Source organism: Schistocerca cancellata, chromosome 4, assembly GCF_023864275.1.
Source record: "Schistocerca cancellata isolate TAMUIC-IGC-003103 chromosome 4, iqSchCanc2.1, whole genome shotgun sequence".
Lineage (NCBI taxonomy): Eukaryota > Metazoa > Arthropoda > Insecta > Orthoptera > Acrididae > Schistocerca > Schistocerca cancellata.
Window position 1 is genome coordinate 216,051,857 of NC_064629.1, and position 27,998 is coordinate 216,079,854.

Here is a 27,998-nt window from a genome sequence, read left to right on the forward strand (position 1 = left end):
TTGTAGAATTTTAGAACATGTTTTTTGCTCGAGTATCATGTCGTTTTTGGAAACCCAGAATCTACTACGTAGGAATCAACATGGTTTCCGGAAACAGCGATCGTGTGAGACCCAACTCGCTTTATTTGTTCATGAGACCCAGAAAATATTAGATACAGGCTCCAGGTAGATGCTATTTTTCTTGACTTCCGGAAGGCGTTCGATACAGTTCCGCACTGTCGCCTGATAAACAAAGTAAGAGCCTACGGAATATCAGACCAGCTGTGTGGCTGGATTGAAGAGTTTTTAGCAAACAGGACACAGCATGTTATTCTCAATGGAGACACGTCTACAGACGTTAAAGTAACCTCTGGCGTGCCACGGGGGAGTGTTATGGGACCATTGTTTTTCACAATATGTATAAATGACGTAGTAGATAGTGTCGGAAGTTCCATGCGGCTTTTCGCGGATGATGCTGTAGTATACAGAGAAGTTGCAGCATTAGAAAATTGTAGCGAAATGCAGGAAGATCTGCAGCGGATATGCACTTGGTGCAGGGAGTGGCAACTGACCCTTAACATTGACAAATGTAATATATTGCGAATACATAGAAAGAAGGATCCTTTATTGTATGATTATATGATAGCGGAACAAACACTGGTAGCAGTTACTTCTGTAAAATATCTGGGAGTATGCGTGTGGAACAATTTGAAGTGGAATGATCATATAAAATTAATTGTTGGTAAGGCGGGTACCAGGTTGAGATTCATTGGGAGAGTCCTTAGAAAATGTAGTCCATCAACAAAGGAGGTGGTTTACAAAACACTCGTTCGACCTATACTTGAGTATTGCTCATCAGTGTGGGATCCGTACCAGATCGGGTTGACGGAGGAGATAGAGAAGATCCAAAGAAGAGCGGCGCGTTTCGTCACAGGGTTATTTGGTAACCGTGATAGCGTTACGGAGATGTTTAACAAACTCAAGTGGCAGACTCTGCAAGAGAGGCGCTCTGCATCGCGGTATAGCTTGCTCGCCATGTTTCGAGAGGGTGCGTTTCTGGATGAGGTATCGAATATATTGCTTCCCCCTACTTATACCCCCCGAGGAGATCACGAATGTAAAATTAGAGAGATTAGAGCGCGCTCGGAGGCTTTCAGACAGTCGTTCTTCCCGCGAACCATACGCGACTGGAACAGGAAAGGGAGGTAATGACAGTGGCACTTAAAGTGTCCTCCGCCACACACCGTTGGGTGGCTTGCGGAGTATAAATGTAGATGTAGATGTAGATGAAGAGGCCCTATGTCATCAGAAAATTTCAGTTCTGGAGTACTAACCCTATGACATCGGAGACAAAGGATATTTGTGCAGGTCCAGGCCTGTCTGCTGACCTACTTGACGTGTTTTCCCCGACTCCTATTCACTCAGAGGTGTATGGTAACTGCTCCTTCTAAATCTAACTTTGGACGCGTCTTTATTTAAACAAGCACCTCGCCTCTCGACTTATTCCACTAAGTTAAAGTCCACACTGTACACCGTTTAGTAGGAACACTTGACCCTTTGTTTAGACAAATACGCTTTCAGGGGGAACTCGCTTTCTGTGGTCGATAATTCCGCCACCAGCCACTACTGCCGCCTCCCAGAAGACTGAGCAGAGCTGTGAACCGCAGGGGTTGCTGTATTGCGTAAGACAAAAGAGTCTGGCAGGCGGTAACTAACCCACCGTCCGTCACTGGCAGCTCAGGGCTCATAAAAGTTAAGGTGCTAAACTTCGTTTCATAAGCCACTGCTCATTTCTTGAACAGTTGCCTTTTGTGTTCGCATTCTCCATGCTGTGTTCATTCATTTTTTACTGCTACTTGATCGAGTGAAAAATAAATTCTTTCGACCTTTCGCTTGCTGAGTTGTAATTTGGTCGAGATTAGATTTAATTTCTTTCTGCTCAGCAAGGATTTCATTACTTAAATCTGTATGTTTCTTTGTGAATGTTTCTGTAAGTTCTTTCTGTGTATGCTCGACCATCTTCTGACATTCTAGCACACTCTCCTTGAGTTGATTTTCTGACCTTTGGGGGTTTTGATTTGTTTAATGTGGTTCTCGTTTCACGTTATTACTTAATTCATTGGTTCTTTGTTTAATGGTTTGTCACATTATGGATCATTTGGTTCATATACTCAAACAGTTAACTACTGCTGACATTCCATTACTGATAGTTGTTCTTGTTTTCATTGTTCTCCAATCTCTTGACACTTAAGCGTTATACTGGGTGTTTCAGAATGAACATAGGAGTCTTAGGTCTTTGTAGCATTTATTATATTTAACTTACAATTATAAATAGTACATCAAATCAAAGAGTAGCTCAAACAGTTTTTCTTACAAGTATTCAACGTGACCACCATTCGTCACATGGCACACATCGAGTCGATAGGCATGTTCCTATCAAACCGTGATCAGCGTGTCTCGAGTAATTGGTGCAACAGCTGCTTCATTTCTATTTCTTAAGTTGGGTAGTCCAGCTCGTAGCAGAGGCACATACACCTCGTATGAACCTCCAAAGGTAAAAAATCACATGGCATCAGATTAGGGGAACGTGGAGGCCACGCGAAACAAGCTTTGTTATTCGGCCACTTACGGCCAATCAAGCGGTCGGGAGCAACGTTCTCTAACCAGTCGCATACTGAGTTATGCCAGTGAGGCGGGACCGAGCGGTGTGGCGCAGTGATTAGCACACCGGACTCGCATTCGGGAGAACGACTGCTCGAACCCGCATCCTGCCATCCTGATTAGGGTTTTCCGTGTTTTCCCTAAATCGTTTCAGGCAAATGCCGGGATGGTTCCTTTGAAAGGGCAAGGCCGATTTCCTTCCCTAATCCGAGCTTGTGCTTCGTCTCTAATGACCGCGTTCTCGACGGGACGTTAAACACTAATCTCCTCCTCCAGTGAAGAGGAACACCGTCTTGCTGCCAAAAAAGTTCATAGTTCAGTTTCTTCCTCTTGAGGAAAGAGCCAGATAAGAAATCCCAGTTACAATTTCTTCGCCGAAAAAATAGTGCCCATTAAATTTCCACCGGGATATCCCACAAAAAACATTCAATTTAAGGGAGTATAATTGCAACTGTGGCATCTCGTGGGGTTTTGCGGAACCCAAATGTGTACATTATGCTTTTCCTATTTCTCCGTAGCTAAAATGTCGAATCATCGCTGAAAACGACATGATCCAGAAAATCATCTGGAAGATGCAGACAACATTGTATTTGCACACGTGTACAAACAAAACTGTTTCACTTGCTCTTTAAGTTGCTGTAATATTTCTAATTGTAAATTGAATGTAATAAATGCTACAAAGCCTTAAACCCCAGATATTCATTTTGAAAAACAGGATATTTTCATTATTTATATACATTTCAGAATTCATAATCGATTCTACATGAACTACTGAACTGTCCTGCATATTTACATCTTCGCCACTATCATTCATAAGTTAAGAACTACTTATTTATTATTTTAATGGTATTAATACGAGCAGCCAATAATAATGTAGATTCCCAAATCCGCAATTCCTGTGGATATATTTATCTTGTAATAATTTGGTGTCTGGGTCATAGGTACATGGCTTTATACGGATGTTTGAGTTAATGTTTTAACTTTATAAATGACAGACAAGAACTCTGAATCATCTTGTTTTTTATTCTTCCATACAAAATAATAACATATGATCGATGCACAGAAATATCTTGCTGCCCCAATGAGTCTGTGTTGCCACCTTCATCCTTGACAAAAACAATGCAACACTGTCTTGGAAACATATGCGCATCTGTCGTCTGCTAACGTGTCTGCCAAGACTCTCACAAGAACTGCCCACACAAGTGCTACTGCAAAATAGGAGCACAAGTGCTTGTTGCCTCAGCAGGCTGATCCTTTTATTCTAGTGGCTAGTGACATTATCGCCAGCGCATCAACCAAGCCCCACATCAGTGTTTCGACGTTTCCAATGATTAAAATTAAGGGTTGTATAAATTCAAGTTACTTTGATGGCTACTTATATAGGCAGGTGCACCCAAATTACATTGGGAGTCCCTCGTAAATTTCCAGCTCCATTTGCATGCAAATTGTGTTTATAATATTTTGATTGGACTGGATTGAAATGAGTGGGCAAAGCTAAGAACATACAGAAACAAACATCGCTAAAAATACTAAACTAAAAATCAAACAGAATATATATGTACATTAAACAGTTATATTCAATCAGACGATTACCAAACTGTAACTGGATTCATCTAGGCAGAATATTATGAAATTTATTGATATGCCTTTATCGATGTTTCAATTAATTAGTAGTTATTGAAACTTCATCATTTAAATAAAACTAGTTGTCAGAGGTGAGGTATTTTACCTCCTGTCTCAGTTGAAATACAAATGTGTGTGAAATCTTATGGGACATAACTGCTAAGGTCATCAGTCCCCTAAGCTTACACACTACTTAACCTAAATCATCCAAGGACAAAGACACACACCCAAGCCCGAGGGAGGACTCGAACCTCCGCCGGGACCAACCGCACAGTCCATGACTGCAGGCAGCGCCTTAGACCGCTCAGCTAATCCCGAGCTGTTGAAATACATGGAATGCACTAAAAGGCTTTTCTAAAAATGTGTCAAGATTAAGATGAAACGTGATCTCATAACATGTTTCGCAGGATTTGTTGGTGGAAGCTATCTTCTACAAAACCTATTATGTCTCTATGAATAAGAGGTGGTTCTGACTCCCAATACATTTTAGTAATCTTCATTTTAATAGTGTCTGCAGCTGCAATGAATTTTTGAATAATTTCATGGTACCTTCAGCTGACATTCTCTTCGTTTGATTTAAGATTTCGGTCTTAGGCCATTTTCAAGTATCTAAAACGGAACCACTAGAGACTGGATGTATTAGTATCACTTATGAATTTAAGATAGGAACAATTCATACCCCAAGATGTAATAGGATGATTATAGCTTACTTTAAGAACGATTCTTTAATGGTATATTATGCCATGTATGTCTTTGCCCTGTGGTTCATGTACTGTCATAAAATAAGATAGAAATACATTTTCGTTATTTTAGAAGCACATTATTTTTGAGCAGTTGTTGCAAAGCTCTTGTATACAGGGTGTTTCAGAAGCGATGGTTAATATTCAGGGATCGATATGAATGATCATTCGAAACAAGAACTTCAAGTTAACATAGTCTCTAAAACGCGTACCTTAAGAGCTATGAGCAATTCTTGATCTGCAATACTGTGAAACAAATCTCTTCTACTGCAATCTTTGCTTTCCATATTCTGGGAAGTGGTAGTATGGTCCAAAACAAGAAAAAACATCAGTAAGCATGTGCTCTTAAATACACACCTTAAAAGTTATGAGCACTTGTTCATTAGAAGAGTTTTGGTTGAAAGTAGCGAAGATGAACAAGTGCTGATAGCTCTTAAGATATGCATTTTAGAGTACATGTTTACTGGACATTTTTTCTTGTTTTAGTTCATACTACCACATCCTAAAATATGGAAAGCAAAGAGTTTGCAGTAGAAGAGATTTGTTTCATAATACCTAAGATCAAAAATTGCTCACAGCTCTTAAGTTGTGCGATTTAGATTTCACTTTAACATGACTTATTTGTTTCTAATGGTCATTCCTGTCATATCCCTGAATATTGACCATCACTTCTGAAACAATCTGTATAAGGTCGATGTTTTTAACGTACTTACACTAGGAGGTTATAATTATTTTACAGTAATTCACTAATTAAGCTGTATTAGTCTTGGTTCACAATTAAATTTAATTATCGTTCATCACTGGCGTAAATATGACTGCTTGTAATATCTTTAAAATAACTTGTAAATATTTGTCCTATTGTTGTGGGAGCATATCATTTTTAATAGTTGTTACAAAGTTTTTTATATATATATATATATATATATATATATATATATATATATATATATATAGTCACAGAACTCTAATGAAACAGTACTAAAAACATAAAAATCGAATAATACGTTTTGTGACCTGCTCTCTGGTTGTATGATGTTTCGCATAACAGTCATATTTATTAGTCATTATACCAATTATTATTTTTTCTGTGGTTCTATAATGCTCCGCCATAGAACTGGTAGAAAACTGTCCAGTAATTTTCCATTTTGCAGCTATTTTTGTCCATTTAGAACTCTGTCTGATTGGTCTTTTATATGAATGTAAATTTCAATTTCTTCCAGCGCATCTGTGATTTTACCTTCTGTAACTTATGTAATATGTGTGGATGGAAAGTTAGCACAACTTTAAAGGACACACAACAATAAGCGACAATACCCCATCCACCTTTACTGCACACTTGCAAGACACCAACCTCAAAATACCTAATATTAATAAATTCGTACAAATACGTACAGCCATACGAGGTTAATCCCAAAAGTAAGGTCTCCAATGTTTTTAAAAACAAAAGAAACATTTAACTACAATAAATTGTACACAGTGTTGAAGTCTGAACATTTTTTTCTATTTTTCCACATAATTGCTATTTCGATAGAAGCATTTTTGTAAACGTAGCAGTTTTTTTTTGTGCCTGTGTCATACCAGCCCACCGCCATGCTATTGAAGAAGCCCCAGACCTCATCTTTCACCACATCATCATCACTGAAGCAACTTTCAGGCAAGACTTCTTTTAACTTGGAAAACAAGTCCAGACACAAATGGGTGATGATGTCCCATCCAAACTGTTGTAGAAGATCCACGGTTTGATGGGCGATGTGAGGGCGAACATTGTCATGGAGAAGGCTTATGCCCTTTCTCAACAGTCCTCATCTTCAGCTCTGAATCCCTGTCTGAGGTTTTCTTTACGTCTGGCAATACCTGTTGGCATTTATTGTTGTCCCAGCAACCATGAAGTCGACCAACAACATCCCCTTTCTATCCAAAAAACACAGTTGCCATGACATTACCGGTAGACTTGTGTTCTTTTAAATTTTCGAGGCTTGGCTAAATCGGAATGCACTCACATAATTGTTGTTTGGTCTCAGGTGTGAAGTGGAAAAGCCCAGGTTGCATCACCCATGACTATTGAATCCAAAAGGTTGTTCTTTTCATCTGCACAGCATTGAAGAAATTGGCGGGAAGTTTCAACGCATTGCCGTTTGTGGTCTTCTGCAACACTTCAAATTCTGGTGAATGGTGCTTCGTGAAACCTCAGGAACTACATTACAGAGCTCATCGAGAGTGATCTGCCGATCTTGAAATACAAGTTGTCACAGCCATTGCGATTGTCTCTTCGGTAACTGGCGGTCTCCCACTACTTTCCTCGTCAGGTATTTCAGTACGACCACCTGCAAACTCTCTGCACTATTTTCCGACGTTTTTGAAATCCATACACGACTCTCCATACACTTCCATCAACTCTCGATTGGTTTAACGCCCTTTGCACTCAAAAATCAAATAACTGCATGAACTTCGCACCTGGCAACAGTGGCTAACAGGAACTTCAACACAACTGGCTACCTCAGAAAAGACTGAAAGCTACAGCGGATGTACGGTAGTTTCTGTAGAGAGTGGAGAGACCAAGGAAAAAAAAAACATTACAGCCAACAGCTACACAAAAATCTTCCTAGCACTCTGGAGACCTTACTCTTAGAATTACCCTCATATTTACACCAGTGTCGAACAGCAATTAAATATAGTTGAGAATAAAAATCTGCATAGCTTAATTAACGAATTTCTATAAAATTATTATAATCTTCCTAGTGTAAGCACGTTAAAAACATCGACCTTATATACCAGAGCTTTACAACAACTGCTCAAAGTAACATGATACTGAAATAACGAAAAGCCATTTCTAACTTATTTTATGATAATAACATGCTGTCATAGGAGTAAAAAACATGTATGGCACAATATTCCATTAAAGGATTGTCCATAAAGTCAGCTATAATCCTCTTAGTATGAGAGTAATCCCAAAAGTAAGGTCTCCTATATTTTATAAGTACATAGACCTGATTATTTCTACAATGGTTCACATCAGTTTACAGCTTGAACATTTAGCTATTTTTCGATATAATCACCATTTCTGTCGATGCATTTTTGTAGACGCTGTGACAATTTTTGTATGCCCATGTCATACCAGCTCGCCGGCATGCTGTTCAGAAAGTTATGAACCTCTTCTTTCACTTCGTCAGAACTGAATCGCTGGGACCACAATTAACGCTGACAGGTACTGTGAGACTCTGAAAAAACTCAAATGGGCAATTCAGAACCGGAGAAGAGGAATGTTGAGCAAGGACATACACATTCTCCATGACAACGCTTGCCCACACATCGCTCGGCAAACCGTTGCTCTCCTGGAACAGTTTCAGTGGAACATAATCACCCACACACCCTATAGTCCTGACTTAGCGCCCAGTGACTATCACCTGTTCCCTAGATTAAAAGAACATTTGGCCGGAAAGCGATTCAGCTCCGACGACTAGGTGAAAGAAGAGGTTCATAACTTTCTGAATAGCATGGCGGCGAGCTGGTATGACATAAGCATACAAAAATTGCCACGGTGTCTACAAAAATGCATCGACAGAAATTGTGGTTATGTCGAAAAATAGCTAAATGTTCAAGCTGTAATTGATGTAAATCAACGTAGAAATAAACAGGTCTATGTACTTACAAAAAAATAGGAGATCTTACGTTTGGGATTACCCTCGTATATCTTGGTATATGATTTATTCATATGTCAAGTTCATAAGTGTTACTAGTACATCCAGTGTATAATGCTTCTGTTTTAGATACTTCACAATGGCCTATGGCCAAAATTGTACAAAAGTACATAAAATATAGTGTCAGCTGAAGGCATCAAGAAGGCATTTAAAAAAACATTTCAGTAAAGTTGCGAATAAGTTCTAAAAGAGAAACCAAACCCAAATCTTTAACTGCACAAAGATAACTGACAAACTAAATATAAGTGAAAAGATTGGTATTGAAAGGGATAGATGATTTCAAGCAATTTTGTGGAGTGATCGAAAGTGACTGTTACTTCACATTCACACTGTGTTTGATACAGCTTCTGCAATAATGTCTGCAACGTTGTTTGTTGCTATTACTAATGTTTGCAACATGTACCAAACACAAGAACAGTGTTGCGTGGCTGTGTCAGTATAGATCACAGGAAACTTTATTTCTGGTCTGTTACCACTAAATGACGTTATTCAATGCTAGTGTTTGTTTATGCTCTATCCTACTTTGTGCAGTGTTGCGTGTTGTGTTGTGTTCTGTTGTGTTGTATTACATGTTGTTACATTTCACAAAATGGAATAGACAAGAAACCAGACATTCGAAGTTGTCACACTCTTTGAGGCAGAGGAGTATCTCGGGCATGTATGTAGCACCTACTATAACAATACTAACATGAAGCAGAACATATTACAGAAAATCGCTATGGGGCTTAGTACTAGTAGTGAGGTGGAAGAAGTTCTGTTTCTTGAAAATGATGATGATTTGGTGTAGTTTTAATTTACAAATAAATCAGTGATCAATGAAATGTATATTTCAATATTGTTAATAAAATTGAATTACCTTCACATAATCCCTCAATACTTTAACCAAAGCTTCACAAATTGCAGAAACTACACAGTCCAGTCAAATTAATGTGCCCATCACATATGTTCAGTATCAGTGTGCAATAACCGCTCACAGACTGCAGGTGGCAGGACCACCAGTGGAGGTTATATAAAACATCTCAGAGAAATGCGGAAAACAGTGCAGTATTTGTCATAATGTGGAAATAGACATGATTATTGCCTTTGACCCAAGGATGGAAGCATGTCCAAAATGGCTAAGCTAGTAAATTGTTTCTGTGGCTGTGTGGTTAAGCTGTATTGAGTATGAAAAAATGACAATATCCAAAACTGATGCCTAGTCAACTGTGGTGCACGATGAGACATAGATTTCAAGAGTGAACAACGGCTGCAGAGATGTGTACAGGCGAATATACAGGCGACTGTTTAGCAACTGACCACACAGATGAACCAACGAGCTAACAGTGTCTCCTCAACGAGTGTCCAGCGAACAGTGCTGCGTATAGGCCTCTGCAGAACGCACTTGGTTCATGCACTCATGCTGGTTGCTGTTCATAGACGACAAAGGATGAAATTGGCACGCCAGTACCGCAACTAGACGTCCATTGAGAAGCGACAGACGGCCTTTTCAGATGAATCACCCTGCAACAACTCTCAGAAAGGTTCAGGCTGGAGGGCATTCCTTGCACGATATCGTCATTCTAATAGGCACAATGGATCTATACAAGTATTCATTTTTCCTTGGGGACCATGTCCATCCTTATAAACAGTTTGTTTTTCCTCAGCTTAATGTCATCTACCTGCAGGACAGTGCATTGTGTCGCCCAACTCTCAGTGTATGTGTGTGGTTAGAAGAACACCAGCATGAGTTTATGATGTTCCCATGACCACTTAACTCCCTGAATATAAACCCAATCGAGAATCTGTGGGACCACATAGATTGGATTCTCAGCTGTGAAACTCAGCACAGCTGGTCATGGTAATGGAGTCAGCATGGCTCCACATCCCTGTTGCTCCCTTTCAGAATCTCACTATCCGACTATACGTCTCACTGTGGTCCATACTCTAAAAGGTATTTATTCAGGCGTTGAACAGGTGGTCACATTCATTTGACTGGACAGTATGTTAGAGACATAGCTGGCTTTGAAATTTAGAATAAATATGCAAGGCTTTAATAGGAATCTCCTGTTGCCAAAATCCGAGGAGAAACAACAAGTCTATGCTTCACATGAGTTGTTGTTTTTTTTTATAATTTGTGTCTTTCTTTGAAACAACTGGCCCTGTCAAATTAGCTACCATTACAAAATCAGACAGTGATATCCTAGCGAAGTTATGAAAGTTAGAACTACCTTCCAAATTCAGCTTGCACAGCTTGTCATTCCCACCACGTTTTTTATACTACGTTTTCTCACTAATGCTGACTACTTAGTCTGTCTGCTCAGGTATTACTAATGCAGCATCACATATCATTAATTCATCCTCTTGATGCGAATGCAAAATGTGCGATATTTGCTACCAGTTCAGCATATCAGATGATGTGAATATGTAGAAACCTTTGTCACTAGTGTAGACAGGGACCTAAAGGACGAACACAGTTGCAAACACGTCGAAGACTTGATGAAACACTGTTGCATACAGAAGCATGTTTTTAAACTCAGTGTAAACTCGTATTTATGTTACATCAGAGCCAAATTTTATTACGCAGAATTTACGCAATGGTGAACAAAGCGCTTTTAATCTGAAACAATCGATTGGGGACAGATCGTTCTCGGATTTATGAAAAGTATGACGACTTTAATAGGTTTGTAGTCTAAAGCAGTTAAATTTTTCCTGCATAAAGTTCACAGTTTACAGCTAATTATCACATTCATATTCAACGCCATTTGCATGGAAACGGTGAGCTGCTATGCTGCCACATACCGAAATAATGTTGTTTATCTGCATCGACTGTCTCTAAAGACTGCAATAAGGTCGAAGTCCGTTCAATGAGTCGCCATTTGTAATGCACCTGCTGTTACATTTTCGTTTCTTTCTGTCTCGTAGATTTCTTCCTTGTACCTTGTCCTAACATGGGATAATGCACGAATCATTAGACTGATTTCATTGTCTTACACGAGGCTTCCGTTTGATTATAGCCATTTATTGTTACGGTTAGCTTTTTCCCTCTAAAACCAGACTTCAGTGAATACTAGATGCCACTGTTCTTATCTGGCCTACCGGTTTGGCAATTTAATTAAACCTTGAATCATTTTGTGTCGCCAACTTTCTTATCATCAACAGGCGATTCATCTGAAAGTCAAATACCCGCGGCCGACACCTACACTCATTCATTACAACCACTCGCCAATGGCTCCTGTCACCTGCGGCGCTAAACGCAGAGCAATACTCTCCCATTGTAGTGGTAAGAGATGCAGTTTTCTTATTCTGACAAGTCGCGGATTCCATTACTTGCTAGGCTCGTATACATATGTCGATATTTGGGCATAGGATGATAATACAATGATAATACAGTAATTTGATGGAAGCTGTTGTTTACCAGATGCGAAAAACACATGGAACACTGAGTAAAGTCATTTGCAGTAAGTATCATGTTCCTTTCTGAAGCAAAAGTTACAACTGCACTCCATGCAAATGGTATACCAACTAATTCCAAACTCTACTTTTGGCTTTCAAGCAATGAAATTCATCTAATGTGCTAATTAGATAGTTTCTAAACTTAATATACTCATTGTTTTGCTTATTTTGTAATTTTCTATCAATGAAGAACCCTGTTCCATTATAAATATGCGATATCAATTAAACATTTTTTATGCAGTGGTCAATACATTGGACTTATATTCAGGAGGAAAGCAGTTCAAATACTTGATAAGATGTCCAATCTACATTTAACATGACATCCCTAAAAGATTTAAGGCAAATGACAGGAAAAATCCTTGGGAAAGGAGATGGTCGATTCCCTTCCCCATTCTTCCCCCAAATGCAAGCTTGAAGTCCACACCTAATGACGTCATTATCGACAGGACATGAAATCATAATAGCCCTTCATTCTTTCAAATAAAAAGTTTTAATCGTTTCTTGTAGTGCCTACAATATTAACTGATGTTGACCATAGAAATATCTACTCTGTGGTGTTTCTTGGTGATATTTACAATGATCTAAGTAGTAGATACTGACCTTTGGAATTTATAATGAAGTATAAATATCTATGGGCTGAGAATAGCATATTGCACATGTTCTCAAACCAAAATAGGAAGTGTCACATGATTTCAGGATATCAGTATTTTTTTCACGTTACCCACAGATTGCAAGTTTAGTATGATGCATATTTGTCTTGTTTTTACATATTTATTTATTGGTAACTGCTATGGTGAACTGCTGCTGCTGTTATGGATCCAAACACGAAGGTTCTAACTTTAATTGTGGCAACTATTTATTCACAGCTTGTACAAAATAGATACATGTTTCAAAGTTTTACTGACCTTCAAAGTAGTCACCAGCATTGGTATAACCTGCTGCTGTTCATTTTTGGAACACAACATATGACCAGCTTAGAGACAGAAGTGATGACACTTTCTGCAGGACCTGACCATCATTTTGCACGACATCGCTTAAGAACGTACAGTGCAAGCTGGTACTGATTTATTTGACTGATGGGGCTGCTAAGTGCTATACCACCTACTGCACTCCCCTGGCTTAAGCACTCGTGAGTTCAATTCGGTTTCTAAACTGATGGCAACACTTCACGGCATTTGCTTCAGAACTGCTACACACTGCTAAGAGTATCCTACAACTTCCGCATTGCTGGCAATGGGTTATACACAATGCTGATGACTACTTTGAAGGTAAGTAAAACTTTGAAACACACATCTATTTTGTATGAGCTGTAAAGAAATAGTTGCCACTATTAAAGTTCGAGCCCTCGTATATATAAGTATATGAAATGAGGAACAGTTATTTTTCGTTGGAGAGTCCCACAAGAACTGACTATACTAGTAGGAGGCGCTTTATTTGTTGAAAAACAACGTAACCTACCCTTCATGTAGTAGGGCTATTTTCTGTGATTGTGTAAGCATGTCTGTATACAAGAAAATAGAAAGATCGATTTTACAGCGTGAGAATATGTATCAGTCAACCTGTTGAATATGTACATATTCAAAGCTCTGTTCATCTACAGAGATTTTACTCAATATTCTGAGCCATTTCTTCCCTTCTATGCAGATTTTTAAACTACTCTGCTTATTTTAAGACAGTCGCAATAGTAAGCTACACTATTTGTTTGTAAGGCATAGGGAATAATTACGTGTGGTGTGTGTGCGGGTGACAGAGAGAGAAAAGGATGGGTGGAAAGAGTGTCTATCGATAAGAAATCATCACACTGAATGCAAATTGTCAAAATTAGATAGAGAAATCAGAAAAGAACAACACCCACACTATTTAATCATTGTAGCAGCTTTACTGGATTTTTTCTTTAGTTTATTATCTTCAGAGTTCAATTAGAGTACATAAAATATTAGTATCTAAAATACCATCTAAGCCATTCATGTATGTTATTCTGACATATTGACCTGTCACATAGTAGATAACACTGCAGGACTAAAATAAATTTCGCAAACACAACTTAACTACAAGAGTTTTGTGAAGCCTTATTCCTAAGTTAGTGTATCTGTACAGGTGAGTGAAATACATATTTTTGATTGCTGAATATTTCTTCAATTACTCGAATGTTGCCAAATGATATTTATTCTGTAGTAAATGCTGATAAACCAAAATATCATGGCCACCTGTATAATAGGATATTGGCTCACCTTTGGGGTACAATACAGTAGTTATTCGGCATGGTATGGTTTCGACAACTCCGTTGCTAATTTTTTGAAGGTATGTGACACCAGATATCTATCCACATGTAACGCAATACCCGTAAATTACGGGCTACTGATTTGTGCGTTCTAGATGTGTTCCACTGGTTTCAGATCAGGCGAATTTTGTGGCCACGATATCAATAAGAGTTCACAACCATGCTCCTCAACACACATCAGTGCGATTCTGGTCGTGTGACATAGACAGTTATCACACTGAAAGAAGCCATCACCGTCAAGGAAGACATCAAGCATTGAAAGTACACAAGCAGTCAACAATAATGTTCACGTAGTCCATAAGTGTTATGTTTACAGCATCTGTGAGCTCTCCGAACACTGAAGTACTCTAAAAACAGAAAATCTTGTGGAACTGTTGATGCAAGGCCCTTACATTCCGATGTACATGCAGGGTAGTGTAAATAGGAGCCCGAATGTCCCTCCAAAAACTTAGTAATTATGCCTGTAAGAATACAGCAAGCATACTACAGCTCTCCAGTTGCCAAATATATCAATGTGACTCGTAACTGAACGCGAGCTGCCGTGTTGTCTCGTAAGCATATATCTGAGTCCCGCATAAAGCAAGAAATATACCTCAAAAAGAATTCAGAAGTAGGTTTACTCTTTCATTTATTTTTCGACAGACACTTTGTGCTTTTCTCTAGAGTTTTTAGTGTCCCAATTGATATATCTGAGAAATCCATTTTCGCACCTGACATTTATGGGACCATAACGTTGACGTTTCTGTAAATTCTTGAGCTAAAATCTCCATAATTACATTTACGCTAGCTCGCTCTATTTGTGTTGCCGCATCTTTAATACTGTGCCAGTACGGAATCGGATGCCCTTGTGGAAACACTTACTGTCCTCTGAAGGAGATGATGGAGCGACGCTTGTGTCAGCTTTTTATGCCTGTCGTAGCCAAAGACGTTCCTAACCTACATGTTCGAAACGCTTACTACCACATGTAATAACGTTGGCTGCACTGTTGATATGTGTTTGTTTGCTGTAGGTTACTAATTTGTTTACGTTTTAGTCTGCAAGACATTTATAAACACGGGCCGTAGGGCAAAATGCCAGGAAGAATAATGCCAGACTACATGTTTGTGGAAATGGGAGGTACTGCAGCGTTGTGTAGCATTTTTTATTACTTGGCGAAAACTCAGTGGTGACTTCATAATTATGACAGTGTTTGGCTGCGTTATTACTGTAGGGGCTGTGTTTATGTTTTCATGGTTCAATTTCTGCAGTTACCGGTGTTTCGCGTCAGTGTGATAATGTAACTGTTATGTGCCGTTTGTAACTCATTGTGATTTCTCTGACAGATTCAACAGATCGCTCTAATACTGTTAAAACCTATTTTTCTCCCGGGGTTTACCATATTTTTTTCTCTTTATTGATAAAACTCGAAACGGTCTCTGCCGGTGTTTTGTAACAAATATTATACAAAATCGTCGTTTTGGGTTTTAGTGACAATGTACGGCACCATGTGTCGTAATAATAATCCTTAGCTTGTCAGGCAACATCTGAGGCCGCGTTGAAAGAAGTGGCATTTAATTCGAAATGGATAGATGATATAAGTACGCAATGACAACTTGTGGGCGATGAAAAGACAGGCTGATAAAAGATGTACGGTTGAATGAAACGACTTGCTAGAAGAAATAGTCCAGTTACTTAATGGCTACGTTGTGTGAGATGATATTAGAAGAAAAACAAACGTCTTTATGCTAAGAATGATGATAAAGTTTACATTGCCGTTTCCACACAAAGTCACATTTATAGTATTAATGTATATATTGGCACAGGTACTGATATTTCCCTTTGAACTGTTATATCCTGTCGTATAGAAAATGCTTGAATTTTGATTTTTACAGAATACTTTACTTTCGTTTGTTGGTTTCTAGACCACAATAGTTAACAATGCGTTACGCGCATGACTGTTGAAGTCATTAACATTGTGATGATTCAAGCAGAAACGACCAGTGGTTTACACTATGGACACAAAAAATTTAGCAAAATATCTTCCTATATATTCAAGACGTGACAAACTACAGTGGGGTAAAAAGTGGGTTTTGATCGGGGAAAGGAATGAATATGAGTTGTCCCATTGACAGTGCGGACATTAGAAATGCAGGAAAAGCTCTGATTATGGAAGGACAAGGAATGAAGTCAGCTCTGATTATGGAAGGACAAGGAATGAAGTCAGCTATGCCCTTTGCAAAGGAAAAATCCTGACAATTGGCTGGATTGATTTACAGAAGCCATGGGAAAACATGGCTGGTGAGGAATTTGAACATTGTCCTCTCGAATGTGAGTCCATTGTGCTACCCACTGCGCCAGATTGGACACTATTATTCATCGGGGACGTAAATGTAGCTATGCAGTATGCTTCATGTATAATACATTGTGATGTGCTTTGCAGGCTTTGTCAGTTCACAACGAAACTTCACCTCCCGACCTAACCTTGATAGGCTATGCTACAGCTCTGTTTGCCACCATGTAATAATGAAAAAATAGTAAAAAGAAATAAACATGTATATTGATGTAGTGTACAACACAATGTGATATGTCATTCGTTCAGTAGATCATCTCTACTAGACCTATATAGATCTAGTATACAACACATCAGCATCTAAAAATATTACATATTGTAAACAAAACATAGGACTGACATCTACAAATGAAATGTACAAATAAAAAAAATCCCTGACTCTGTTTACACACATTATTGCTTCATGATTAAAAGAATACACATAAAGTTGTGTTGTACACTAGACTCACAATTTCCTGATTTAATTTTAAAAATTATTATCTAATATTTCATTCAGTATTACTGCTGTGAAACAACTGAATTTTAATATCTGACAATAATTCCACTTCAGGTTAAGTTCTATTATGTGAGACAAGAAATGAGTCACCTGCCAATAGTAAAGAACTAGATGATAAGTAGATGTTTTGATTTGTGCTGTCAAAATGTTAAACATTTTTAACTTTCACTGCCAGCATATGCATTTGCATTTGTTTTACGTATGCTGTTACAAACTATGATATTTAAGTATTGGGATAATTCTGGTTATGTGTCTAGTACTACCATTCTCTCTACTAGTTTCTTGGATGCGCAATACGTTTATTTGTGGTTCTCAGTCTGCAACCACATTGGTATCTTAAATTAGGCAATTATCATCATGGTGATGTCTTTTGACCCTTTAAAAAGCATATAGAGGCTCATATCTTCCCAACACTTCTTCATCCTATCAGTATTGGCCTTTTGTCTTTTTAGTGTGTTTGAATTGAAGGTGGCTTTCTATCAGTTGTTTGTGTGTAAAAATATGGGAATCATTCTTCTGTTTGTTTGTAATTTCAGTTGTTGCCCGTTGATTAATTGTGACTTCTACAAGATTGTTTTGGGTGTTGGCTAACCATTGTACGTTAGTTTTTGGCTTCCATTTGGATCTGTACTCACTATAAGTTCATGAAATTTTAGATATTTCTCTTGTAAATTGTTGTCAAGGAGTGCAGTTCTTCTGAGTGTCTTTGCATCCAGATACCAGCTTGGATCTTGAGTCAAAATATTTTCAACAATATCTATCGTTCCACTTTCTCAGTGACATTGAAGAAAAATTTCGTATTACCATCTTGACGTGTTGGGTAAGATACTTCATTCACATTTTTCAAATATGTAAAAGCTGAGGGCACGGCCTCCTGAAAATATGTTGACACTGATAGTTAATGGTGGTGGTGGTGGTGATACCTTAACTGTGTTGAGTGCTTATGGAAGAATGACTGTCTGATAGTAGTGAAGTTTGGCTTTGGTGGAATGCTTTTCGTGTTGTAGGTATCCAGGTTATGCCAGCCATGCCAGTGTTCTCAGTCATTTCACCCAAGTATGTGAAGTGTTTAACCTGAGTAATATTGTCATATCTTGTCTTGATGGATCCAAGGTCTTCACAATGCGAGTCCATGTACTGTGCGTTTTTGTAAGAGATTTGGAGACCAGTTTTGATAGCAATCCTGTGAAGCTTTTCTGTGGTATGTCTGGCTTTGGTACTGGTTCTGGCAATTACTGCTAGGGCACCAGCAGTAATTGTTCCAGATTTCCTTTCTCTCATAGTTTGATTATCATATGTAATACCATAATGAATTGGAGGGGAGATAACCCCTCATATTGCCATACTCCTGTTTTTAGTTTAAATGATTTGGATTATGTCAGTTCTTTTCTTATGCGCACCATGTTCACACAGCTAGTTCTCTCGACCTCTGTGTGAATCAATACTCAGTGTCATCTTTAATTCTCGAGCTGTTCTCCACAAAATCAACCTAGTTGAAAGCCCACTTTTATTCACCCGCCTTCTATTACACTCCTGGAAATTGAAATAAGAACACTGTGAATTCATTGTCCCAGGAAGGGGAAACTTTATTGACACATTCCTGGGGTCAGATACATCACATGATCACACTGACAGAACCACAGGCATATAGACACAGGCAACAGAGCATGCACAATGTCGGCACTAGTACAGTGTATATCCACCTTTCGCAGCAATGCAGGCTGCTAGTCTCCCATGGAGACGATCGTAGAGATGCTGGATGTAGTCCTGTGGAACGGCTTGCCATGCCATTTCCACCTGGCGCCTCAGTTGGACCAGCGTTCGTGCTGGACGTGCAGACCGCGCGAGACGACGCTTCATCCAGTCCCAAACATGCTCAATGGGGGACAGATCCGGACATCTTGCTGGCCAGGGTAGTTGACTTACACCTTCTAGAGCACGTTGGGTGGCACGGGATACATGCGGACGTGCATTGTCCTGTTGGAACAGCAAGTTCCCTTGCCGGTCTAGGAATGGTAGAACGATGGGTTCGATGACGGTTTGGATGTACCGTGCACTATTCAGTGTCCCCTCGACGATCACCAGTGGTGTACGGCCAGTGTAGGAGATCGCTCCCCACACCATGATGCCGGGTGTTGGCCCTGTGTGCCTCGGTCGTATGCAGTCCTGATTGTGGCGCTCACCTGCACGGCGCCAAACACGCATACGACCATCATTGGCACCAAGGCAGAAGCGACTCTCATCGCTGAAGACGACACGTCTCCATTCGTCCCTCCATTCACGCCTGTCGCGACACCACTGGAGGCGGGCTGCACGATGTTGGGGCGTGAGCGGAAGATGGCCTAATGGTGTGCGGGACCGTAGCCCAGCTTCATGGAGACGGTTGCGAATGGTCCTCGCCGATACCCCAGGAGCAACAGTGTCCCTAATTTGCTGGGAAGTGGCGGTACGGTCCCCTACGGCACTGCGTAGGATCCTACGGTCTTGGCGTGCATCCGTGCGTCACTGCGGTCAGGTCCCAGGTCGACGGGCACGTGCACCTTCCGCCGACCACTGGCGACAACATCGATGTACTGTGGAGACCTCACGCCCCACGTGTTGAGCAATTTGGCGGTACGTCCACCCGGCCTCCCGCATGCCCACTATACGCCCTCGCTCAAAGTCCGTCAACTGCACATACGGTTCACGTCCACGCTGTCGCGGCATGCTACCAGTGTTAAAGACTGCGATGGAGCTCCGTATGCCACGGCAAACTGGCTGACACTGATGGCGGCGGTGCACAAATGCTGCGCAGCTAGCGCCATTCGACGGCCAACACCGCGGTTCCTGGTGTGTCCGCTGTGCCGTGCGTGTGATCATTGCTTGTACAGCCCTCTCGCAGTGTCCGGAGCAAGTATGGTGGGTCTGACACACCGGTGTCAATGTGTTCTTTTTTCCATTTCCAGGAGTGTATTTTAGTTCTTTGGCTCTAATTTGACAAGTAGGTTATGAGTGAATACAATGTAGGCAACTGGTGGATGAGAATTGCTCTGGTAATTAATTGTGTGGGTCCATATAGGCACCTTTTTTGTGGTGGGTGAAAAGGAACAGTTTTTCAATATACAGGTATCCCAGTCCGGTTTCATGGAGAGTACTCTAGGTCATTGGTCTCTTACTTAGCTTGCATTTCTCATGGATCTCTTGCCCAGCACAAAGTCCCAAGTGACTGGAAAAAAAAAGAGACTGCTGTATGTAAGAATGGTAAAAGAGTGGACCCGCAAATTACAGAGCAGTATCCCCAACATTGGTTTGCTGCAGAATCCTTGAACATATTCTTAGTTCAAATATAGTAAATTTTCTTAAGACTAACAAGCTTATGACCAGGAATCAGCATGGTTTTAGAAAATATCGCTCACAAGGGACTCACCTTGCCATTTTCTGATACAATATACTGCGAACTATGGGTGAAGGGCAGCAGACAGATTCCATGTTTTTAGATTTCCAGGAAGCATTTGACACCATTCCCCACTGCAGACTTAACATAGGTGTGGGCATATGGGATACGGAATATAGAGGAGTGTTTCATACGAAATGTTGGCTTTGACCAGTGACATATGAAACATGCGACAAAAGTCTTAAACAGTATGGTGACTATAATGTTGCATTATTGGCAATTTTTTTTCAAACGAGCTAAAGTACAGATCAGTCTGTCACCACATCCAGGTTTTTTGAGTATCGCATTCATTCACTTTGAGTATCGCATTCAACCTGCACCTCAGGCTAGGCTACAGATCAGTGTGTCACCACAACCAGTTTTATTTTTATTTATTTATTTGTTTTTTCTTTCGAATTCATTGACTTTGTCAACTAAACAACAAAACTGTGAATATATGCACCAAAAGTGATGTGACAGCAGCCATTAACATTATGTCACTGGCCAAAGCCAATGACTCGTATCAAACATTCCTCTGGATCCTGGAATAGGTTTCCAGATATGAGAGTGGCTCAAAGACTTTTTAAGCAATGAAACCCTGTATTTTGTCCTCAACAATGAGTGTTTATCAGTGACAAGCATATCATCAGGAGTGCCCCAGAGAAGTGTGATAGCGCTGCAGGTGTTTTCTGTGTACATAAATGATGTAACGATGGAAAATCCAGGTTGGAATGTAACAATATTATGAATAAGAAAGTTGCTACTCGCCATATAGCAGAGGTGCTGAGTTGCAGATAGGCACAACAATAAGCAGATAGGCCTATCTGTGACTCAGCATCTCCGCTATATGGTATCAACTTTCCTTTTCGTAGTATTGTTACATAAATGATCTGGCAGAGAGGGTGGGCAGCAATCTAAAGTTGCTGATGATACTATGGTGTATAGAAAGGTGTTGTTGAGTGATTGTAGGAGAATACAAGATGATGTAGACAAAATTTCTAGCTGGTGTGAGGAATGGTAACTAGCTCTAAGTGTAGAAAAATGTGAGTTAATGCAGATGAATAGGAAAAATTAATCTGTAATGTTGGAATATGGCATTAGTGGTGTGCTACTTGACACAGCCATGCCATTTAAATACCTGGTGTAATGTTCCAAAGCCATATGAAATGGATTGAGCATGTGAGCATTGTGGTAGGGAGTGCAAATGGCTGACTTCGGTTTATTGGGAGAATTTTGGGAAAGTGTGGCTCATCTGTAAAGGAGACAGCATACAGGACAATAGTGTGACCTATTCCAGAGTACTGCTTGCGTGTTTGGAATCTGTACCAGGTTGGATTTAAGGAAGACATCAAAGCAATGCAGAGGCGAGCTGGTAGATTTGTTACCAGTAAGTTCGAACAACACGGAAGTCTTACAGAGATGTTTTGGGAACTGAAAAGGGAATCCCTTGTGGGGGGGCGACTATCTTTCGTGGAACACTATTGAGAAAATTTAGGTAACCAGCATTGAAGCTGACTGCTGCCAACATACATTTTGTGTAAGGACCATGAAGATAGAAATGAGGGTTTATACAGAGTAATATAGACAGTCTTCGTTCCCTTGCGCTATTTGCAAAAGGAAGTGACTAGTAGTGGTACTGGGGAGACTCCACCATGCACTGTATGGTGGCTTGCAGAGTATGTATGTAGATGTAGGTATTATATTGGTCTCTCATATACAGGGTGTTACAAAAAGGTACGGCCAAACTTTCAGGAAGCATTCCTCACACACAAATAAAGAAAAGATTTTATGTGGACATGTGTCTGGAAATGCTTAATTTCCATGTTAGAGCTCATTTTAGTTTCGTCAGTATGTACTGTACTTCCTCGATTCACCACCAGTTGGCCCAATTGAAGGAAGATAGTGTTGACTTCGGTAGTTATGTTGACGTGCGACTCATTGCTCTACAGTTCTAGCATCAAGCACATCAGTACGTAGCATCAACAGGTTAGTGTTCATCACGAACGTGGTTTTGCAGTCAGTGCAATGTTTACAAATGCAGAGTTGGCAGATGCCCATTTGATGTATGGATTAGGACGGGGCAATAGCCTTGGCGCGGTACGTTTGTATCGAGACAGATTTCCAGAAAGAAGGTGTCCCGACAGGAAGACGTTTGAAGCAATTGATCGGCATCTTAGGGAGCATGGAACATTCCAACCTATGACTCGCGACTGGGGAAGACCTAGAACGACGAGGACACCTGCAATGGACGAAGCAATTCTTCGTGCAGTTGACAATAACCCTAATGTCAGCGTCGGAGAAGTTGCTGCTGTACAAGGTAACATTGACCATGTCACTGTATGGAGAGTGCTACAGGAGAACCAGTTGTTTCCGTACCATGTACAGCGTGTGCAGGCACTATCAGCAGCTGATTGGCCTCCACGGGTACACTTCTGCGAATGGTTCATCCAATAATGTGTCAGTGCTCATTTCAGTGCAGATGTTCTCTTTACGGATGAGGCTTCATTCCAACGTGATCAAATTGTAAATTTTCACAATCAACATGTGTGGGCTGACGAGAATCTGTACACAATTGTGCAATCACGTCATCAACACAGATTTTCTGTGAACGTTTGGGAAGGCATTGTTGGTGATGCCTTGATTGGGCCCCATGTTTTTCCACCTACGCTCAATGGAGTACGTTATCATGATTTCATACAGGATACTCTACTTGTGCTGCTAGAACATGTGCCTTTACAAGTACGACACAACATGTGGTTCATGCACGATGGAGCTCCTGCACATTTCAGGCGAACTCTTTGTACGCTTCTCAACAACAGATTCGGTGACCGATGGATTGGTAGGGGCATAGTGGCGGACCAATTCCATGGCCTCTACACTCTCCTGACCTCAACCCTCTTGACTTTCATTTATGGGGCATTTGAAAGCTCTTGTCTACGCAACCCTGGCACCAAATGTAGAGACTCTTCGTGCTCGTATTGTGGACAGCTGTGATACAATACGCCATTCTCCAGGGCTGCATCAGGGATTCCGTGCGACGGAGGGTGGATGCATGTATCCTCGCTAACGGAGGACATTTTGAACATTTCCTGTAACAAAGTGTTTGAAGTCACGCTGGTACATTCTGTTGCTGTGTGTTTTCATTCCATGATTAATGTGATTTGAAGAGAAGTAATAAAATGAGCTCCAACATGGAAAGTAAGCGTTTCCGGACACGTATCCACATAACATATTTTCTTTCTTTGTGTGTGAGGAATGTTTCCTGAAAGTTTGGCCGTACCTTTTTGTAACACCCTGTATTCATTACGTTGGCTTGCAGTTGGTAAATCATTAGTTTGCCCGTGATCTTGAGCATCTCAACAATTATGCTGTCTCCCCTGTGGTAGTTTGTTGTTTTTGAGGTGTAATATGATATTATACATCTGATTGTGTTTCTGTGGAATTGAGTCTTGTGTTGGATGGCTCTATTGAACTGCAGTTTTTCTGAAGGAGTTTCACAGTTGTCTCGAAGTAATACTACAGAATGTCGCAATTAGTGAACAGGGGTTGACAAGAGGTTCGTGAACTTACACCACTTATTGCCCGAACAGCCTGTTTCTGAGCCAAAAATATCCTTTTAGAATGGGAAGGGTTACCCCAAAATATAATACCATATGACATAAGCGAATGAAATAAGCAAGGTATACTAATTTTCGTGTCAAACGATCACTCATTTCTGATGCCATTCGAATAGTAAAAATGGCAGTATTAAGTCTTTGAGCAAGATCCTGTATGTGGCTTTCCATGACAGCTTACTATCTATCTGAACACCTAGAAATTTGAACTGCTCAGTTTCACTAATCATATGCCCGTTTTGTGAAATTAAAATGTCAGGTTTTGTTGGATTGTGTGTTAGAAACTGTAAAAACTGTGTCGTACTGTGATTTAGTGTTGTTCTGTTTGAAGTTATTGCAGATTCCTTCCAGCGCATTGAAGTGGTAAGCGTGTTTAATTTGTCTGATTGTTTTGGATGTTTGCTTCTGTAAAAAATACAGCCAAATGTCTGAACCTTTGGAAAAAAAAAGACATTCCCTTGAAGGAGGACAGTGATCAATGTATTGTGAATTTCTTTTTGTTTGATATGATGTGTCTGAAATGAAAGGGAGGTCTCTGGACTTCGTGGCTATTCCAGTGTTCCAGACTTGGATGTGGGATTCTGGGGTGCTGTCATATTTTGGGTTCAATCACCTGTGTTTTCATTTTTAAAGAGTAGTGCCAAGTTTCCATGCCGATTACTGAGTGGTCTCAAATAGTGCATCCCATGTTTGTATATTTGTCTGAAGTGACTGTATAAATGGCTGCAATTTAAGTACCATACTCTGGTTCATTGCGTAGTATTTTAGGTTTCTAATATTTTTATGATTAGGGCTGAAGCAGATTCTGATTTGTAAGACATGATGATTGGACTCTCTTTAATTTTTTCATACTCATACATTCATTATTTCTGGGGATTATTTTCTAGTGATAGCTATATTTTTGGACTAGAATTGATCAATGCAGTTGACTGGTCATTTCCAGGTGGTCATTTTTCATGGGGTTTGTTACGGCATATGGACGTTAACTGAAGGTTGACCATTCTACATGCATGCATTGCCTTCTTGTATGCAGAGAAATTCATAACAACCTACATGTACTCTCTTTCTCAGCCAATTTTCACATTAAAGTTTTCAATGGAGGTTGAAGTTGTGACCAGAACTTCTCAACTTTATTTTCATTAGTTTCATTGTTCACAGGAGCATGTGTATTCACCAACATGTGGACCTTGTGAGCACATTTAATGGCGAGAAAAGAGAGATACTTTCTGAGATACTACTATGTCCAGGAATGCAGTGCCTAATATTAATACCATACTGTTTGTGAATTTAACTGTAGGTTTTACTTGTGTATATGGCATCCATCTGAATCAAAAGCACAATAATCAGAAAAACATGTTTCCTGTTTTGCAAGTGTAAGAACTGTAAAACTTTCACATATATTTGTCAGTAACTTGTGTTTCCTTGTTTTGTTTAACATCTGTATGTTTGTAGTACCAAAAATTAGTTTTCTGTGCTTTGAGAAGTTTGGGGAAACTCTTGGTTCTTCTTTGAATGCTGTCCTGTTTCTTCAGAATCAGAATGGCCCATGTTTGTCTTTGCTAGTAGCAGCTCAGGAATGATGTTGCTCTGCTTCTTGTGTTTTCTTCATGTTAAGTGCATGGTTGCTTTTTAACTGCTAGCTGTAAGGCTGGTGTGATGGAATTACTGACTGTCAGTCTACTCTCAGCGTTTTGATTGTTAGTCCACATTGGCGGCTGGTGGTTCTCTGCAGTGATAAAATAAAGAGCCTTGAGGTGTTTAATGATATTGGGTAGGCATGTCATCCTAAACCAGATAGGTACGGTTTTCCCACCTAGATTCAAATATATGTATTTTTTTTCAAAATAATAGGACATATCTTAACTAAATTGACCCAAGTGACTTGGCAGCTAGTGACCTTGTAGTGATTATCATAAAGGAGTTTTCACAATTGAAATAATTCCATATTCAAAACAGCAACCAATTTAATTGATGTTGCATATAAAAATTCCAATTAATTTGCTGTTTCCAGGACAAAAATAATATTCCTCATCCAACTTTACTAAGTTTTCTGTTCTTACATCTTATTTTACATAGCTTTTGTTTTCCATGAGTGAAAATTACCATTGAACAAAGGTAATGAATGCTCCAAACTTTCTGGAAGTACGGGTATTCAAGAGTTTATTAACCCTTTTGTTATTAACAGCTTGATGCAAAGCATTCTTAAAATGTTACTATTTTCCAGCTCGAGAGCCGTGGCCATCCGATGCCAAATTATTCCAACCTTATGAAGTGGAACAGATACTACTACCAGACAATGCAAACTGTCTTGCTGTTCAGGCTTACCTTCGCATGTGTGGTCTCAAATATGAAGTTGAGCTTCGCAGCAACTGTGAATATATGTCACCATCAGGTATGAAAACATTAGATTCCACAGTTTGTACAAATAATGGCACAATTTAATCTTACAGAATTTCAGAATTAATTGTTAATTATCTAGTTACTTTACTGAGCACAGCAGTGCTTGACTTGAACAGACTTCCAGCAGTAATGCATATGTTAAGTGCCGATAAGGGCAATTTTAGCCATGGAACATTTCCTAGGATGAAGCTGCATGAGTTTCACATATAAAACAGGAATGTAGTTTTAGGTAATAAATGGGAGATTAGAAAAGTCACTGAGCACTGCAGTTTAAACCATTCAGTATTCCTTATAGATTATTTGTATTTGGGGATAAAATGTTTCAGAATGTTGTTGCTGCCACCACAGCTTTAATTTTGTTTTTACTGCTTTTGTTTGGAATGGAGGCTGTGGTTAGGGGCTTATATGTAGCATAGCTCCAAGTCTTAGGCTTAGTTAGGAGATCACAGTTTGGTTGCAAATTGGTGTAATCAACAAATTTGTTATTGTGAGAAGACTCTCAGTGAAGAGTTTAGCTATTGATTAAAATTATAGTAAGTGATCCAAGGTTACAGATGTCTCACAGTGATTTGTGTTGTATTTTTGGTTGTATATCAAGTGTCACATTTGCATTGTTTTGAAAAATATTTTTTGAACTTTCGCAAGTTTTATATCTGCGTAGTGTGTAACAATGCTACAAAACTGTTACAGTTGAAATAAATGTAACTGTAGTAGCTGACAGTGACTTGATTACAAAACTGGGGAGCTGAATCCTCTAAGAGGGGACAAAACTTGACGTGTGAGTTAATTTATGGTGGAGCAGAGAGTCTAAACACTGTCTGCACAGATAAAAGCACAAGACATGACTAATGTGAGTGATTGAACAACCAAGCATGCAGAAACAGAGTACAGCATGAGGTGAAGTCCGGGTCTGAAATAGTTGAAGTCAGTGTAAGAACTAGTGGATCTGGCCTTTTGTTGCCAACAGGTAACCACGTTCGCCTGTGGCTCTGCCCATTTAGTGCTCTACACTCACTGTCTGTGACAGCTTGCGAAACTATTCTGCCACAAGACCCACACCAGCTCATCTGTATTCACATTGATGTCTGCTCCCAATGACACTAAGTTGCTCCCGCCTGGAAAGGCCGCATAGCATCAAAAATGACTAGGTTTGTACTGTGACCATCGTTACAAAACTGGAGGGGGCACGAGATTCCCCAGCAGAGGGTCTACTCCAAAAGTAGGCAGAAGCCAACACATCTGACACCTCCAGAACAGTGGAAGACTGTGAAGGCTGGTGTAACGGCTAGTCCACCTGTCTTGGCGGGCATGAGAACTCATCCAATGGTAAAT

At 39.9% G+C, this 27,998-nt stretch overlaps 1 protein-coding gene across 1 annotated transcript in view; it reads left to right on the forward strand.

Annotated features, from left to right (window-relative positions):
• Window positions 1-15,364: 15,364 nt before the first annotated feature.
• Window positions 15,365-27,998, forward strand: part of LOC126183300 (metaxin-2) — a 59,340-nt gene continuing 46,706 nt past the window's right edge. The window contains exons 1-2 of the mRNA XM_049925140.1: window positions 15,365-15,531; window positions 26,491-26,658. Coding sequence (XP_049781097.1) covers window positions 15,486-15,531; window positions 26,491-26,658 — 214 coding nt within the window. The 5' untranslated portion in view covers window positions 15,365-15,485. The remainder of the gene's footprint in view (window positions 15,532-26,490; window positions 26,659-27,998) is intronic.